This window comes from Orbicella faveolata, unplaced genomic scaffold (assembly GCF_042242905.1).
Source record: "Orbicella faveolata isolate gen_17 unplaced genomic scaffold, um_ofav_v1 contig_47, whole genome shotgun sequence".
In the NCBI taxonomy this organism is placed as follows: domain Eukaryota; kingdom Metazoa; phylum Cnidaria; class Anthozoa; order Scleractinia; family Merulinidae; genus Orbicella; species Orbicella faveolata.
The window spans coordinates 21,530,922-21,549,131 of record NW_028301577.1 but is presented as its reverse complement, the minus strand read 5'-3'; the positions used below and the strand labels follow the sequence as shown (position 1 = coordinate 21,549,131).

The window sequence follows — 18,210 nt, the reverse complement described above, 5'->3', positions numbered from 1 at the left end:
ATATATATATATATATATATATATATGAGTAATAACGAAGAGGCAAGATTTGCTGTTACTCCGAGTTTCGTGCTTACGCACTCATCAGACAGTATTTAATGATAAGCATTCCTATCAACTAGATATATATACACGGTATTAAACAATAGGCTAATTGCTGGACTAGTTGCATTACAATAAGTGATAGTTATACTGGAAAACAATAGGTGTGAAGACAGAAATTACGGGGACGAGTATAAACTGCGTGGGTGCAGTACAATATAAAGAAAGTGTCAAGCGTTCTTCAAGTAGAATTTGTTCTCGTGCCGGCATTTAGAAATAAGTTCTGATCTTTTGTTTAGTAGATTGTCGTTGCTATGTTTGATAATCATTAGTTTTTCTGTGAGGCAGAGGTCGCATCGTTTGGAAATGTTGTTGTAGGGTCTTGCACGGCTAATAATTGACCATTTGATGTTGAAGTCTTGTTTTTTGTCGTGTAGTTGCCAGATGTATTTAGAAAGCTCGGTGCTGTTGATGTGTTTTCTGTGCTTAAATGTGGATTTGTGCTGCGAGAATCTCTGTTTGAATGTTCCTTCTGTCAGTCCAATGTAGTTCTTGGTTGTGTTGTTAGTTGTAACTTGTGCGTTGTAGATTACATTGGAAGTCAGGCATTTGTTGTCTAGCGGGCATTGGTCTTTTTTGCGGCAGTTGCATTGCTCTCCGGTGATTGCGTTGGCGTTGTTGTCGGCGTTTGTTATTTTCATGTTGTGTTTGTTGATTACTGTTTTCATGTTGTCCATGCAACTGTAGCTGACTTTGACGTTGTTTTTGTTGAAGAGGCTGTGGTATTTATGTTGGTTCGGAAAGTGCTTAGATATGAGCTTCAGGAATGTTCTACCGATGTTTGTCTTTACGTTTTTACTAAATGGAGGGTTGTACCATATAATGTTTCTTTGTCTGTTGCGTCGGGGGCGTGTTGGTTGATTGTCTTCGTTGTAAATTAGTGTTTCAGAGTATCCGCTGGCTTTCAAAGCAGTTTCGTAGATTGGTTTGGCCTTGTTGAATTCGTGTTCGTTGCATGAGTTGGCGGAAATACGGCGATTGATGGATGCTGGAAGTTGCTTTATTATGTTAGGTGGGTGGTTAGACTTTGTGTTGATGTACTGCGGCTCGTCGTTAGGCTTTCTGTAGGGGCAGTAGGTACCTTTTGTAAGATCGAAGGTGACGTCCAGGTAGTTAACAATTTTCATGTTAGTCTGTATGGTAATGTTAAGTCCATATGTCTTGAAGCGTCTTGTTATGTCCTTCCTTATGTCCTTCCTTGTTATGTCCTTCCTTCCAGACAAAGAAACATTATATGGTACAACCCTCCATTTAGTAAAAACGTAAAGACAAACATCGGTAGAACATTCCTGAAGCTCATATCTAAGCACTTTCCGAACCAACATAAATACCACAGCCTCTTCAACAAAAACAACGTCAAAGTCAGCTACAGTTGCATGGACAACATGAAAACAGTAATCAACAAACACAACATGAAAATAACAAACGCCGACAACAACGCCAACGCAATCACCGGAGAGCAATGCAACTGCCGCAAAAAAGACCAATGCCCGCTAGACAACAAATGCCTGACTTCCAATGTAATCTACAACGCACAAGTTACAACTAACAACACAACCAAGAACTACATTGGACTGACAGAAGGAACATTCAAACAGAGATTCTCGCAGCACAAATCCACATTTAAGCACAGAAAACACATCAACAGCACCGAGCTTTCTAAATACATCTGGCAACTACACGACAAAAAACAAGACTTCAACATCAAATGGTCAATTATTAGCCGTGCAAGACCCTACAACAACATTTCCAAACGATGCGACCTCTGCCTCACAGAAAAACTAATGATTATCAAACATAGCAACGACAATCTACTAAACAAAAGATCAGAACTTATTTCTAAATACCGGCACGAGAACAAATTCTACTTGAAGAACGCTTGACACTTTCTTTATATTGTACTGCACCCACGCAGTTTATACTCGTCCCCGTAATTTCTGTCTTCACACCTATTGTTTTCCAGTATAACTATCACTTATTGTAATGCAACTAGTCCAGCAATTAGCCTATTGTTTAATACCGTGTATATATATCTAGTTGATAGGAATGCTTATCATTAAATACTGTCTGATGAGTGCGTAAGCACGAAACTCGGAGTAACAGCAAATCTTGCCTCTTCGTTATTACTCATATACTCAGCTCTACACTATATGTGTATTGAGCACTATTTTAATGGGATCTGCTACTTCCTCATATGGTTATATATATATATATATATATATATATATTTAAAATCACAGACTCCCTCTCTCAAAAGTCAAATGGTCGCCCCCTTAGAACAACTGGCAACAATTCAATAATATACCCAAAGCCCTTAAAATTTCATTGATACTCCAATGGCTTTCTCGCTGCTCCTATTGTAGTTTTTTTTTTTATCAAGGTATGAACGTAAAGGTAATCCAAGAGGAAATTTATCGTTCCCAGTATTTACCCTAACAATGCGGTTCTTCGACAGCGAATTTGCAACCAACTGAGCATCCCTTTGAAGTCATGAAACAAGAGCTATCAAACACATACATATATTGACGATTTTTTTATTATTCAAAGTTTAAAATGTTCTATTTACTTATTGCATTTTGTAGCTATTCAGCCATTAAAATAAATGCTATTATTTATTTAAAAAAGAAAACAGCAACAGCGGGATTTACTTTTTGGAATTTTTTGGCATTGGCATTGGCATTGGCAATTACTTTATTCATGATCACATTAGCCATTGTCAGCTCTGCTGTATAAAATTTAATCAAACGTGTTTAAATACATGCTTTTATTTACTTTAAAGCAACCAAAGATAATTTTTAAAAGAACGAATGGAAAAAGGTTTAAAAGGAAAGGTTGGCGGACGTAGGAGTCGAGATGACAGATTTCCGTACCCTTTCATATACCTCAATTTGTCAAATCCCCCGACATCTAAATAACAGATTTCCCTACCCTTTCGTTTACCTCAACTTGTGAAATCCGTACCCTTTTATATACCTGAAGCCTGAGAGCCTCCCCGTATGGTCCATTATAAGGAGTACCCCTTCCCTTCCCAACACAACACCCGTAGCAATAAAACGTAATTACATGGCAGTTTTGACATTTTTGACACAGGTAATATCGATTTTTAACCCGGCGGCAAACTTCACCAGGCTAAATATATTTTCGTAAATCCATACTAACAGAGAGATTTACAAAAAGCACTTGAAAACAAATATTACTCCGTCGAAGTTTTATAAAGACAGATCAATTTTCTAGAAAAAAAAACGTATAGCCCGAACTGGCTCAAACTAGGGGATTTGGCTTGTCTTTGCGCAAGCCCTAGCTCGTTTCCAGGGGCTCTCTTGAAGAAGAGAGCCTCTGGGAAAGTAGTTGTTTTTCTTGTAGCGTAATTGTAGCGTGACTGTCTTGACTGAAACCCTTACGTACTTAAATACACCACACTACGTCAGGGTGTTTCACTGAGCCTTGAACTGATCACAAAGATCAATGAAAGATCGTCGAACAAATGGTTGATACTCAGTGACATTGGAGTGAGAGTCAAAGAGGCTGTAGTAGCAATAGCAGAAGGTATCTAAGAGACGAAAATTAGCTTATCGACAAAATCTCAGTTTATTGTGTATAGCCTTGCAAGGTTTAACAACGTAACTCTCCATTCTTTTTACCATTTCAGACTCTCACAAGCTTGTAACCCCATTATAACTGTGGTCACACCGCATAACTTGCCTAAAATCTGAGATGAAGTGGTAACTATTTGATTGTATTTGTCATTCATTTATCATTTCTTGGTAGTAAACTGCATTTAGAATGCCAGAGAACTTGTCCATTATCACAGTAAAACTTACATTTTTGAAGTTATGCATTGATGAATTTATTTGCTACATTTGTTTTTTTTTATTTCCCATGCTTTGCATGCTTTGATTTTCTGGATTTTTTTTTCAGCCGTGCAGGATCTTTGTGCTTGCATTCCTGAATATCAAGGGTCTCTCCTTTTGCTGGGGAAATCTTTAGTATTATATCTCGATATTCACAAAGGAATTCGTATCCAAGATGATAGCTATCTATATCAAGGATGTCACGAAACCTTTTGTGAAAGTACTTCGGTCTCTGCAGCTTCTTGAACACAACTTCTTTGCCCGTGTTGTCCTTGAAAAGGAACTGAACCTTGTCGTACGGGTTGCCGCCGTGGAACACATAATCAAGTAACGGAACACCGTATGGCTTCTGTACTTTCTTATATATTCTGTAACGATCGCCTCCGTTCCGGGTGATTTGCACGTCTCTAAGCTTCATACCATCTTGCAGCATGATAGCGACGACATTGTCACCTCCCTGGTCGTAGATGACGTCTTGAGAATCATCTAGAATGACTGAGTAGGCGTCATCTCCTGGACCAGAGTACACTCGATTGGCGCCAGTTCCCATCTGCGCCAGCAGCGGAATGTCTTCATCTAAGTTCACCACGTAATCGTCTAACGCACCGCCAATCACTTCGTGCCTTATATTTCTATACGCATTATTTGCTAGTAGCAGAAGATTGAAACTGTGTTTGCTCAGTTCAAACCTCTCAATTTCTTTGAAGTGGATGTGTTGGGCGTCTTCCACCATCAGAGCGCGACCAGGATAGGCACTAGCCAGCACCTCACCGCGGTGATCATGAAAAAGTTCATCTACAACCTCTGAACCCATCCGACTTATGAAATAATCCACAGTCCTCGTTTCTTCCGTTCTCGCTTGATCGATAAGCACTATTCTCTGGTCAGGCGATCGTGTGGATGTATCTGGCTTGTAGTCAGTCATGCTAAGCACATCGTGATAGGTGTAACTTCCTTCCATGACATCTTTCTCTGCATTGTTTTCTCCATGAGTCAACCTGGCGTCGCTGTTGTACACAATTCTCTTTGGTTTCTGCTCGGGTCTTGTGGCGTGGTTCCACTGATGCATTGAGAATGACGCGCTGCCTGCCGATTTCATGATGATAGCCAGGTCTGCTCCGGGTCCCACCTGGATGTTATCACTACCGGTTCCTTCTACCAAGAAGACGTTATCCCCATCAAGATCGGCCACTTCGTCGTTGTCAACAGAAATAACATCCTTACCGAATCCTCCTCTGATGGTATCTCTCTCCGGTCCACCGCCAGAAATGTAGTTTAGTCCTTGTGGGTGGGAATTTATTGTGTCAATATTATCACTTCCTGCCCCTCCATCGATTTTGACTGTTCCTTTGCTACTTAATGACTTCAGTTCAAAGTGATCGTCTCCTCCCATCCCATAAGCTTCTGTGTTCTGTTCCAAAATCACTTTGTCCGTCCCTTCGTTACTTCCTAAAAAGATCAGCCCATTGTCTCCGCGATCGACAACGCTGGGACAGAAGGTGTAGCCTTCAGAAGCTTTAGCACGACATTCATATGGTTTGTTAAATTTATCGTTGTAAGTAGCCATGAATACAATCTTGTTAACAAGATCATCTGCGATTTCAAATTCATCTTTTAAGGTTGATGAGCGGGTCCAACCCATGGCTGTATACTCTCCACTCTCTGCGTCATCAGTGAAAACGGCAGGATAAGCGAAAAGGAATTTCTTTGGTTTGATATCCCTAATTATTGTTTTCATACTGTTCTTAAGCTTCTCCTTGAACTCATCCCGCTTTTTCATCAAGTGGGCCATTCTCAAAAAGTTTACAGCTGCTGCAAACTTGCCCATTTCATTGGATCCAGTCGTTACATCCTTAATTGCCATAGCCACGATGTAGAAAGCCGCTGGCGTTGTTTGTGTCATCAACAAGTAGTATGCGTGGAAGATATCTCCCTTTGCATACGCGTCGAAAATCTCCACCATAGCTGCAAAATCCGGGGCTGGAATGAGAGGCCCTAGAAATATCTTGACATAATCCTTTGGTTCTAGGTCGTCCTGACCTACCATTCCTGATGCGACTCCGGTAGCATAAGATGCGATGTACAAGGTAGCGGCTACCGCATACCCGATAGGTCCAGCGACACTTGCCACTTTGGCACTGGTTGCCAATATCTGAGAGACTCCCATCGCTATATCACCAGCCATTGCCGTCACAGAGCTACTGAGGGCAAGAATGTTAGCATCCGTCACTTCTTGATTTACTGCCATTGAATTGACCACCGTGTTATACCCATTGATGACGAAGTCAAGTCCGTTGGCAGCCGCGGCTGAGAAGCTTCTGAATTTTAAAGAGTTGGCGCCCCATTTTGCTTTCAATTTGTCCATTATTCCAACTTTTTCAAGAACGGCCGTCATTCCTTGACCCATATGCCCTCCAGTCTGGGTTGAAAGCCAGGTCTGCGCCTCCCTTAACTTATCCATCAAAGACGAATCGGCAGTGACCACTCCAGACTTCATTTTTTCCTTCATAAGCCAAACGAGATTCCGCAAAGAGTTCAGTCGTTGAACACGGTTGTGCAACTTACCGTTCTCAGGATTGGGGAGACCCTCAAAGCCAGCTTGTGTATCGGCACGGATCACTTGGAGATTTTTTATTCCCTCGCCAAATGTTATCGTAGCATCTAACGTAGCAAGTGAGCCAACAATGGCAAAATCTTTATCATCGAATTGTTGTCGGATATCAGGAGCTGAAGCTTTCATTTCCTCTAGGTATTTCGGTAGGTTAAGTTGGTAGGTCATCTCGGTTTGACGATGAAGAAGGTCAATGGCAGCATCGTCGTCCATCACGTAACCAGGGAGAATGTATTCACTTGGAACTTCTTCTTCTTCTTCTTCACTATTGCCATTATCACTGGCAAAAGCGCTGTTGGAGTACAGTAAAAGAAAAACAATTTCTGCGACTCGCTGCAACTTCATTATCGTTGGGGGAAAAAATGCGGTTTAACCAGACAGATGGCACTAAGAAAATGGTCACTTTTTTTCAGTGAGGTAATGTAAGGTAATTTACAATTAGGTAAGGATATTTTCCATTGAGGTAATATGGATCAAACTTTAAAACCGGTGAGACCCGAGATTGATCTTATGGACCTACTGCGGCTTTTTGACGGCGTCAAGCTGTCCTTTTACCTGAAATAACAGGTGAACATATCCCAAAGTTAACCCACTTGGCTGGTAACGGAACCACCCGGCCGTCGAAAATTGGAACGCTTTTTGTTACACATAGTCCGTCCAGGAAAAAAACAAATATTTGTTAGCGTTATTTAAAGCAAGGGTAAATTAAAGATAAGGAGAGGCTCCTTTTCCTCTGTTTGTGTGAAAAAATCTCATTTGACTGTCCGAATTAGAAGTTAAACCAAGCAGAAAAACAATACGATCATGTAAAGTTACACATGGATGCTTCTTTCGACCTTCTTTCAACTTGGCGTCATCATCGGTAAGTTTTTTTTTTTTTTTTTTTTTGTATTTCTTTTTTCATTTCTTTTTTTCTCGTCATCGTTAAGTTATCATCGAGCCAGATATCCAGTCACAAATTCGGCGACTCACCACAGGACAATGCCAGTGGGGTTGGTAAATCCCAAATTTTGCGTACCTTTTGTTTCACTATTTTAAACACGATGAAACAATGAAAATAGCTTGTAGCCGGGTTTGCCTCCCGAGACATGAAAAGTCAAAATAGCCATCACGTCGCAAAAGGTCGCATTTAATAAAGCCAAAATCGTCGTTTGAAAAACTCTTTAGACTTTGGATGGACCGGATTGAGGACAAGGAACTTAAAAAAACTGAGAATCCTGACTGTTTTTATGAAGAGGCATTTCTCCCAAGTCCGGTAGTGACCTTCATGTACCTATGTGACCTCTGAGATAAGCACCGTTAAATTTTGTATGGGAGAGGTGTTCATTTTAGGGACAAAACAGTTGTCTTCATCAAGGTTACGGAAACTTTTTCTCCTCAGTTAACTCCTTTTTTAACAAAAACGAAATGAATTGCTTTGTATATAACTGTATGATCATTCAAGCGTTTGAAGTTTTTTGAGGCAGCAAAAGAAAAAAAAATACAGCGACAGGAAAGTGGCAGAACTGTAGCTGTATTTAATCTTGTGACACATCGAAAACAATTTCCAGCTTTAAAATCAAATATCTTTTATGCGTCTTTAAAATTCCATGACTTTTAAGGATCGTGTCAGTGTACGTTAGCAATTTTATTGCAACTAAGCTTTTCTTAAACGAAAAACCGTCCCCGTCGGACAGTTAATTCTGTCATTTTCCTGTTGAATGTTAATTGTGTAGTAATTTATCATTCATTTTATTTATCTTTCATTTTTTTACGTTTCAAAAACGCCGGTATAAACGTTTTTTATTTCAGTTTTTTTATTTAAACATATTTGTCATTGTTTTCCCCTCTTACTTAGGCTTATCAAGGTGGATTACAATATTACAAGTTTTACTTCAGTTGCTTACGCTCGCACACAAACAACACACAAAAATTAGTCTCAAAACAACGAGTTAAGCTTACAAGTAACAGATCTATATTGTTTTAGCAATCAAACAGTGGCCAACGAAAAGCGCTTAGTATTAATTATAAAAATTTGTACTTCTCGAAAAAAAAGCACAGTCAGTTGACATCGTAATTTACAGGCTGCACACCTAACAATAAAAAAAAAAGTTAGTTTCCTAACATCGCTGCTCGATGACCACGTTTCACCGAGAATTTTAGCAGCATAGGTAAGGAGGACATAGCGTTGAGCGGCACACCTTGAGCAAAACAAAAAAAAAGTTGTCTCACCGATTCAGAGTCAAGTCCGCCCTCGCAAATAGCCGACGCTCAACGATTCATTTTAAACAGGTATTCGATAAGACAAGGAAATCCAAGTCTATAAGGCGGGTGTGATCAATAGATGCACGCGTTGAAGTGGAAAAATCAAATAGCCTATTTCAAGTGCAAGGGGAAACTTCAATTTAAACGGTGAAAGAACTTTTACTGTGCCTGGATTTATTGTTGAGTTGCATCGATCCCTTTAGGTGGCCTGCAATGCAGGTGTATTTTGGCGAGCGAGTGCATTTTTATCAAGTGAGTGCCAACTCGGAAGAGGCTTGGCGAGAGACGAAAAGGCGTCCTGATGAGGCTGCAAGAGGGGGAGGAGGAGGGGAAGGATTTTCCTTCCTTCCATCCTCACACTCTCCCCACCTACTTTTCCTAAGCCAATGACGGACAACATGTCGGCGAATCTACTCACCTCTTTAGACGCAGACAAGGTAGGTAGCTGTTGAAGTCAAGCGTTTATTTATATCGCAAACAATTGAACTGAGACGTACTTACGTTTGCAAATAATCAAACAAAAGGACTTCAAATTAGAAAATGTTGGTGCTGTCTCGTGCTGTCCGTGAGTTCAGCTTCAATACATCTCGTAAATAATGAACCGTATTCAACTTAAACAAACACAGACAACACCTGCTTTTAAAATCCTCTAGCTCATGAACTGGAACACTTTGTATTTTAGGTTCTGGCAGTGAAGTCAAAAATGATTTGATTGATGGCGAGTTCCGTTCCTACAGAATTTTAAAAAAAAATGCTACAAAACTATTCGATCAAGTGCACTTGCTCTCTGTTCCACAGATTGGATTGTCGCAATGTGCGTGCCTTTCCCCAGTAGTAATTGATTTATACCTCTCTAGTAAGCGCATCAAAACCATCGGGGGGGGGGGGGGGGTTCCAGAATCATATCTCGTTGTCTTGAGAGAAAATAAAACGCAGGCAGATCATGTACGTTCGTCGAGTAAAACATTCAAATCTTAGTCGTCGCGTTTGAGATAGTCTTCTCCGCGGCCGTTTTTTGGGATGTCACGCAACGAGAGGGTGATGCCGACCTTACGGTATAAAAAGGTAACGTCAGCATAGCCAAACTAAATCGTCGGTTGAAATATCCTTTGAGCTTAAGGTGGGCTCAACTGAAGATGAGGAACGTAAAGGCGAATCCTAGTACGTTTCATAAAGAGGTATCACCTTTATTCTAGATTAGCACCGATTCCAGTTAACTTTACTCCATCTCTCTTTTTAGTGAGTGCCAACTGAATGTCCCTCTGTTCCTCACTCATCGTCATTCACTCACTCACTCTCTCATCTTGTAGCTTGCTCCGGCCACTACATTTGTCGAGAGTCAATATCAAACAAGTGGGACTCATGAATAACTTGTTAACGCCAAAATTTAATTAGACCCCGATTCCATGCAGCATCTTCTTAAAACTGAGAAACTCCGTTGCCGTTATGGTGGGTGGTTTCTACGAAAACTTGTTCTTAATCCGAGTCGATCCGTCTTACTACAGTTGAAGCCTGTTATCTTAGCATATCTTGAGTTATTAAGGGAAACGAAAAATAGTAAATGGATGAAAACAAATGTCCAAGGGAAAATGATTTGAGTTGGAGACAACGAGGTTCAACTGTATAATTGCGTCGCAACAGGGCAAAATAATGGGTTTCTTTCTTTTTTTTCTTTTTTTTTTTTTTTGTATCTTTTAATTTATTTCTCGCATTTATTTTCCAGAAAGTCAAATTACACTTGAGATCGCTATTTTCGGAGTGTCATTACTTCAATGTTGGAGCCTCGCTACTTTTACAGTTCATCAACAGTCCTTAAAAACAATCACTATTTTCGAAGGGCTGTTATATTCCTCGTGGGAGAGAAGTTGTTTCCTTCGGATCTTAACGGTATAAGTGCAGGAAAGTGCTGGAAACTATCGGCAGCTAAATTCCAGGCATTAACTGTAAAAATATTGCGCGACTGGGTCCATATTTACGAAATTATCCTAAGTCATAAGAGCCCCTTCACGCAAGTCTTAGGCCTCGTGCACATTACGCCGGAGAACTTTGAAAACGACGTTTCAATTCTGGAAATTCATCAAATGTTTTTCGTCCACACTATAAATGCGCAATTTTGGATTTGTGTTTGAGGGAAACTCGGACGATGAAATCACATGATTATCGCAAGTCATCGTTTTCCAATTTCTCCGTTTTCGTGACGGATAAGTGTGGATCAAAGAAATAAAGCTTCGTTTGTAAATTTCTCTGGTGTAATGTTAGCCTCAGGAGATCACTACGTAATATTCCCGAAGATCTCTTATCATGCTCCCAAAATTCCGACTCCGAACTCCCAAACTTTTAATGTCTCAACTAGCACACAAGGAGACCGTCCTATCTTAAAGCATGTCTTAACTTCATCACTTTTGTCCTGAACTTAGGAGGGATCCTGCATTGTCTTCACCAATGTGCTGGCCTTCTTGACATATTATCGCAGGCTCAAGTGGAATAACACCTATTTTGTAATCTTCTCCGCTTGGGAAATAGACGTTTTGAAGCACCATTGCTTCCTTAACTCCGAAAAATTGTCATTTATGTCTCAAGCTCAATGTTTTCGCCTCATTTTGTTGTTTCTGCCTCATTACCGATAACATACCAAGTAGCTCTAGAAATAGCTCATGTCCGAGTAATATTTGATTTTAACACCACTACTGATCTTGAACAACAATTCACACTTGAATTTCACAAAAAACTATTATTCCTCTAAGCGTGCCACAAAATGAATGGCCTAACTTTTACGTTTAACTTTGGTGGAGCGCAATTAAGATAACGTTCGTGAAAAGCATTTTGTGGATATACTGTGAGAAAAGTAACAAAATGTTTGCCTAAGTGATGTCTTAAGATTCACATATTTGGTATAATGCGTCTTCCACTCCCCACCAGCTATGTTACTGGCCCACAAACTGGGAAAGACAATTAAAAAATAATAAAATTACAATTAAGCTAAATAAAAACTGTTCAGGGTACTAAACTACTCGAGAAGATAAGTTTCCGACTGTGGCGTTTCTGGTGTTTGATAAATTTGCCATTTCAATCTCTCTTCCCGACGATCCAGTTGTCTTAAAGCAACGTTTGGTCCGATTGAAAATAGAGATTGCTGCAGCAGATACTTCCTGCCCTATCAGACAGAAAACAGAACTAACAGTCCCTTCAATGGAAGGAGTCTGCTGAGCTGTCTCTTCCACGATCACTGCCTCGTCGTCCCCTTGGAAGATCTTTCTACGGCACGTAGGACATAAATCGCTAAAAAAAAGAATAAAAAGAAAAACGTGTACACCTCATGGTGGTTTTGTTTTACGACGATAATATACAGATTTAGCCAAGCCTAAAAGTAGAGCTCCACAGTTATTTATTTGGATGTTGTTAATAATTAAAATAATCCAACATGTAAGGCAAATTTTGGACGATTTTATAGTTTCGAGCCGAAATTGCACGGCATAGTAAAGCAACGCAGTTTCAGTTGAATGTTCACCAATATTCACGAGCCTGAGACGAATAATTGTTTTAGTATAATTGCTCAGGTGACTATAGAAATACCTAAACAAAGGATCGACCGAAAAATGTCAAATTTATTTTATTTGTCATTGTCTTACGTCAATGAACAACTACGCGCACAGATCACATGGTTTAATACATCACATGGTCAAAACGGCAAGTGTTTTTCGCACGTTTTAAAATGTTCTGCCACTGAGGAAAAGCCAAAAAGGAGGCTAAAATTGTCTTAAAGTCAGTGGTAAATTCGGTTTGTTGTTGAGACCATTCTGTTAAATAAATAAAGTGTTGTGAAAATTTAATAGTTGTTTTGATTTACTAATGCATGTCGATATAAGCTACATTTTCACGGGAACTTAAAAGGTTTCTTTGTTATATTTAGCACAATTTTCACATCTTACCTTTGAAAAGTGTCGCTCCGAACTTTGTAGCATGTTTGGTGTTTCTCTTTCATTATAGTAATTTCTTCTTCGCGAAGCGGTCATTTTGAGAATTAGTCGGTGATTATGGCGGAATATCACGCGATTCTCGACCAATGAGAGCGCGCGAATTTCTATTATCACCTGAGTAATTATACTAAAGGTAAATGATAATCTGCTAAGGAGATTGCTGAAAAAAAAAGCTGTCTTTTCGTCAACTATATTATAATATGTTTCTTTTATGCTTTTTCCTTCCCTTTTCCTTTAATAGCCGGCCTTGGAATGATATATAAAAAGGTTAGACTATGATTTACATAGAAGAATAAAGTGGATTCCTACGTAGGACCGTTTTCATTACAAAGTATTGTTTTCCAACACTTCAGATATTATCCTTCATAGTTTTACCTACTTATTTACAAAAGTACGGCAAGTCAAAACTTTGCAAAAGCAAGCAATTTTCCCAACACAACGTCTCTGCATGGGAATAATAGCTTATTTAATTTACCTTCCAGAGAGAAAAAGCTTTTCAGCGCAATCTTTATGAATCATGTGGTGACACGGAAGAATAACAGCACCTGAAAAGACCGCCTAAGTGGGACAGAAAAAACTTGTGAATGTTTCTGGTTTAAAAAAAGTATCAATGTATTTTAAATAATATGTACATTAGTAACTGAATGTAGTGGGTATAGCTTTTTACGAGGTAACTGAGATAATATGAATTACTCACCTCTAAACAGATTGCGCACTTATCACGACCTCTGTCAGCAAAACATTTATGGTTTTCCTTTAGAGACAGTGCCATGCAAACATTACAGACATTACAGTGGAAGTGATCTGCCTTGTTTCCCCTTCAAAAAATAAAAGATTATAGCAACAACTGAATAACACCATTTATTTAGCTTTTGCATTCGCAGAAAGTTAAAAATGAAATCAAATTTAAAGGAAACTAGGAAATGATAGTCAGAACAATTGCAGAAGCCCAAGAAGCAAGCATTCATGAGACTTCAGCTTTCTTAAAGTAGCGCTGGGTAACTTGTAGGTGGTTTGTGGCTGTGGTGATGGTGGTGGTGGTTAGTGGGCAAAAGAAGGAGGAGGAGGAGGAATAGCGGCAGCAGAAGGACGGAAGGGGGCCAGAGTAACAGGACGAGAATAAGGAAGAGAAAGGGGAGGAAGGAAAAAGAAGGGAAAGTATGAGTAGGTGGTGATGGTGGAGCAGGAGGAGGATGAGGAGAAGGACGAGGAGGAGGACAAATAGGAGAACGAGGAGACGTGGAGTAGGAGTAGGAGGAGTAGGAGGAGGAGGAGTAGCAGCAGGAAGGACAAGAAGGAGGCCGGAGATAGGATCAGGTGGCGGTGGATGACAAGAATTAGGTCGAGAAAGAGAAGGAGGCCGTTCTTCTGCTGTATCAGCAGCAAGACTTTGGAATAATGTGCCTCTAAATACCAGAAAATCAGACTCCGTTAAGTCCCTAAAAACTCATTTACTTAAAACGATCTTCGCAGCGCAACAACATTTAGACCATTTTAGGATTTAGCTTTTATATCTATTTATATTTATATTTAACGGAAGCTTTTAATATTATTGTAATTCAACTATTCGCGTCTCTCATAAGTTTAGGTTTTTAACTTTTATTATATTGTATATTTGTATTCATAGTATCGTTCATTTTTGATTAAGTTTGTAATTTTATTTTCCGAGGACCACAAGTTTATAGCCTTTGGCTATTAGGTGATAACCCTCCTTAAATAATAATAATAATAATAATAATAATAATAATAATAATGATAATGATGATGATGATGATGATGATGATTATTATTATTATTATCATTATAAGAGAAGAGGAAAGAAGTAAGGGAAAGATGACGAAGAGGAGCAGGAGGACTTAAGTCCAGTTTTGTGTTCAATCTGGTGTGAGGTGGAGGAAGATATCATACCTGCATATACCGCAGTCGTCGCAGTGGTAAGGATCGACGTTCTTTTCAATGAGAAGTTTGCATTTGCCACAGAAGTAGGTCGCAAAAGACTTGTCACACGACACACAGTTCTGGGAAAACTGTAGAAAAAATGTATGTCATTAGTTCACCAACTATAACCTTCACTGTAAAGTGTGTTTGATCAAATATTACCCCTTGTTTTTTTCCACAATGTTTACACTTGAGCCGAGTTCCATCCACTGCAGTAGCCACCGAATGTCTCGTCTTAATTTCTTTAGGGGAAGGTGACGTTGCATCCAGTGGGACTTGTGAAGCACTTTCTGCACTACTTCCCTCCTCATCATTGCTTGGCTCATGAGATGCTCCATCGGTACCAGCCTTTTTTCTTTCCACTTTCTCACTAGTCGATGGATCATCGTGTACACCCGTTTGATTTACTGCAGTAACTTCTTGACTACTTCCCTCGTCGTCATTGCTTGGTTCATGTGATGTTCCACCGGAAACAGTGTTACTTCTTTCCACTATCTTACTAGTCAATGGATCATCGTGTAGACCCGTTTGATTTACTGCAGTAACTTCTTCAGTACTTCCATCTTCGTCATTGCTTGGTTCATGTGATGTTCCACCGGTAACAGTCTTATTTCTTTCCACTTTCTCACTAGTTGATGGATCATCGTGTAGATCTGTTTCATTTACTGCAGTAACTTCTCCTCTACTTCCCTCGTCGTCATTCCTTGCTTCATGTGATATTCCACCGGTAACAGTCTTATTTCTTTCCACTATCTTACTAGTCAATGGATCATCGTGTACACCTGTTTGATTCACTGAAGTGTTTTTTTCGCTTCTTCCCTCTTCGTCATTGCTTGGCTCGTCTGATGTTCCATCGGCAAGAGTCTTATTAGTTGTCACTTTCTCACCAGTTGATGGATCATCTTGTAGACCTGTTTCATTTACTGAAGTATTTTCTTCACTACTTCCTTCCACGGTATTACATGGTTGATGTGATGTTTCACCAGTAACAGTCTCATTTCTATCCACTTTATCACCAGTTGATGCATCATTGTGTAGACCTGTTTGATTCATCAAACATCATATATTACTTTGAGTTTGAAGTCATGGTATCGGGGTCTGGTATGATGCTTTGCGGTATGTTATATATGTTACAATAGAAATTACATGTGATTTCTTTTTCACTTCAGCACTTTGTAAGTGATAGTGCCAACCATTAAAAAGATTGTTTCTCTTCCAACCAGTCTATGGCTTAATTCAGTCTCAATTGCTGACTGAAGGGCAGATTCTTGCCATTCAGGGGAGCGAGGGACCGAAAGAAGTGCTACGTTTCACCTTCAAATTAAGGTAAGGTGTACATCCGCTTTTAATCTATGCACATATTCAAAAGCTTATGGGGTTATTAACAGCAACATGGGTAACCAGTAAATTGGTTACAGTCTGGATTGCCAAGCCATTTACAAGGTAATCACTCTTTCAAGAAGCCATCACACCATTAAACAGGGCAGGGACGTTGGCTGTATGGGCTATAGAATGTGATCGTTTTTTCTTTCTTCCAGGAAATTGATTATTGTGATTATTTGATAAATTAAAGTTCGATGAGTCAATCGTGCCACCAAACGGTCACTAGCAATAAATCGGTTGATTTTATATCACATTGGCTATGGTTTTTATTGCCAATGGTACCTTCGAGTTCACTGCTAGTTTCAGCCTGGTTGGAACTATTCTCCATTTCCCCTGAGATACTAGTCGCCTGCGTGTAATTATCGTCTGAATGATCAATTGCGGGTTCCTCATTCTCTCGTCCTTTTTCTTCAAGGTCCTCAACCAAGCCCAGAGCCTCATTGTGACATTTGTGGCAGGCGAACCAAAACTCTTCAGGGCAGCATTTGAAGTGAATCAGGCAAGTGTCTCGTTCGTAGTGGTGACACATGTACGAGTCGCTAAGAAAGCAAAGGGATAAACGTGTTACGATAAACGCAAGGCCTCTAAACTGCATAAGGTGAGATTGGACCAAACATCAGGCATGAAGTGCAACACTGTGCGCAATTGCTAGTGGAACTGTTTGCCTTTCCTTGAACTGAATGTACCCCAAAACGTTTTACGCAAAAATTCCAAAGTTGAATGATGGAGTAGGATGTGAGGAAGCAGTACCAAACACAGCAATATTCTATTTATTACGCAGAGCAAACCGTTCGGCAACATGCACCGGCGATACGCCAGCCATTTTGCACATGTGGTGACCAAAAACGGACTGGTTGCGTCGTACTCACATCTGGTTGCATCTGAATGCATGATTTTATGCCTGCTTCCCTTGGTTAGTCTGAAAACCCAATACATGCATATATGTATTTCCACCTTCAGACCTCATCGAAACTCGCTGATCGGGCCAAAACTAAAATACTGTTTAAGCAAAACTACCGTTTTGTTTGGGTTCTCACCTTGCTAGTTCGAATTTGGTAGAAATGAGTCTATGAAAGAACAATGTAAACCTACCCTTTACGGATATCAGCCTCAGCCTCAGGCCGCTCGGCAATTTCTGCATGGTCTTCCATTGTCGCTTCATCTGTCCTTGCTTGCATAATTTCTACTGTGGAATATTTTTGCAACCTGAAGAAACCGAAGTGACGCTTTGTCGGCGACCACGAAATGGCGAAGTAACTGTAATGCACCCATAAAGTAGTTTTCTATTATTTTAAAGAATGCGGGACTTCCCCGTGAACGGTATTTTGTCGTGAACGGGACTTTCTCGAGAGCGGGACTTTCCCGGATCTGATTACGCTTCCTGTCTATTTACGTCAGTTGTTTCGCAATTATCCGAACTGATACTGTTCACCACTCAGCATCTGCCTGACTATTCTATTAATTCCTCCGACAAAAATTTACGGTGTCCAGCCAAGGCAAGAAAATATATTCCGCTCTTAGTTTCCCCAGACCGTAAACTGCAACGACAGAAAAGCTTTCTATATGTTAAGGAATGGAAATAAACACCAAGGGAAAAACCCCTAGATTGAATGTCAAACGTTTTTGAACCTAAAAGGCCTAGGGAAAATTACGTCCACGATCAAAGGTTCTTTATTTACAATAGGCTGATTTAAGCCTGGTTTTCAGATGTCGGGAAAATCCCAGACGATCGGGGATTTTACTTTTTGCCGATCATCCCAGATTTTGCCGATATATCGGATATTAGCCAGGGGTCTGTCCCAGATTTTCCCGATTTCACTCGTGTTTTCGAAAAACGCCATGTTTATTTGTGATAGGGGGTCTGGAGCCCAGCAATTTAGGGGATTGGTAATGAGCGAAATCCATCGCCGACGGACGCTGACGTCCCCGACGGTACAAATTTGAGTTTTCATTTGTCGGGAATGATCGCCGACCATCGCGGAAATCTGGGACGCGTCGGGAAAATAGGAACGCTCCCGATTCTCCAGATTTGTCCCCATTCATCCCAGACGATCGGGGATATCTACGATTTCAAGTTTTCATTAGTCGGCAAAATCTGGGACGG

The 18,210-nt window shown here is 40.1% G+C and overlaps 2 protein-coding genes across 2 annotated transcripts; both read right to left on the bottom strand.

Moving 5' to 3' along the window:
• Positions 1-3,671: 3,671 nt before the first annotated feature.
• On the bottom strand, positions 3,672-10,308 carry LOC149097620 (uncharacterized). Its single transcript, XM_089279708.1, has one exon. The coding sequence runs from the start codon at positions 6,907-6,909 to the stop codon at positions 3,973-3,975; it is 2,937 nt and encodes a 978-aa protein (XP_089135834.1). The 5' UTR covers positions 6,910-10,308; the 3' UTR covers positions 3,672-3,972.
• Positions 10,309-10,463: 155 nt separating this feature from the next.
• LOC110067587 (uncharacterized) lies at positions 10,464-17,416 on the bottom strand. The gene is made up of 7 exons (XM_020774932.2): positions 17,199-17,416; positions 16,389-16,645; positions 14,886-15,763; positions 14,694-14,812; positions 13,483-13,603; positions 13,261-13,343; positions 10,464-12,087 (listed from the first exon to the last, which is right to left on the bottom strand). Exons 1-7 carry the CDS (start codon positions 17,282-17,284, stop codon positions 11,811-11,813), a joined length of 1,821 nt encoding a protein of 606 aa, XP_020630591.2. The 5' UTR covers positions 17,285-17,416; the 3' UTR covers positions 10,464-11,810.
• Between the last annotated feature and the right edge of the window lie 794 nt (positions 17,417-18,210).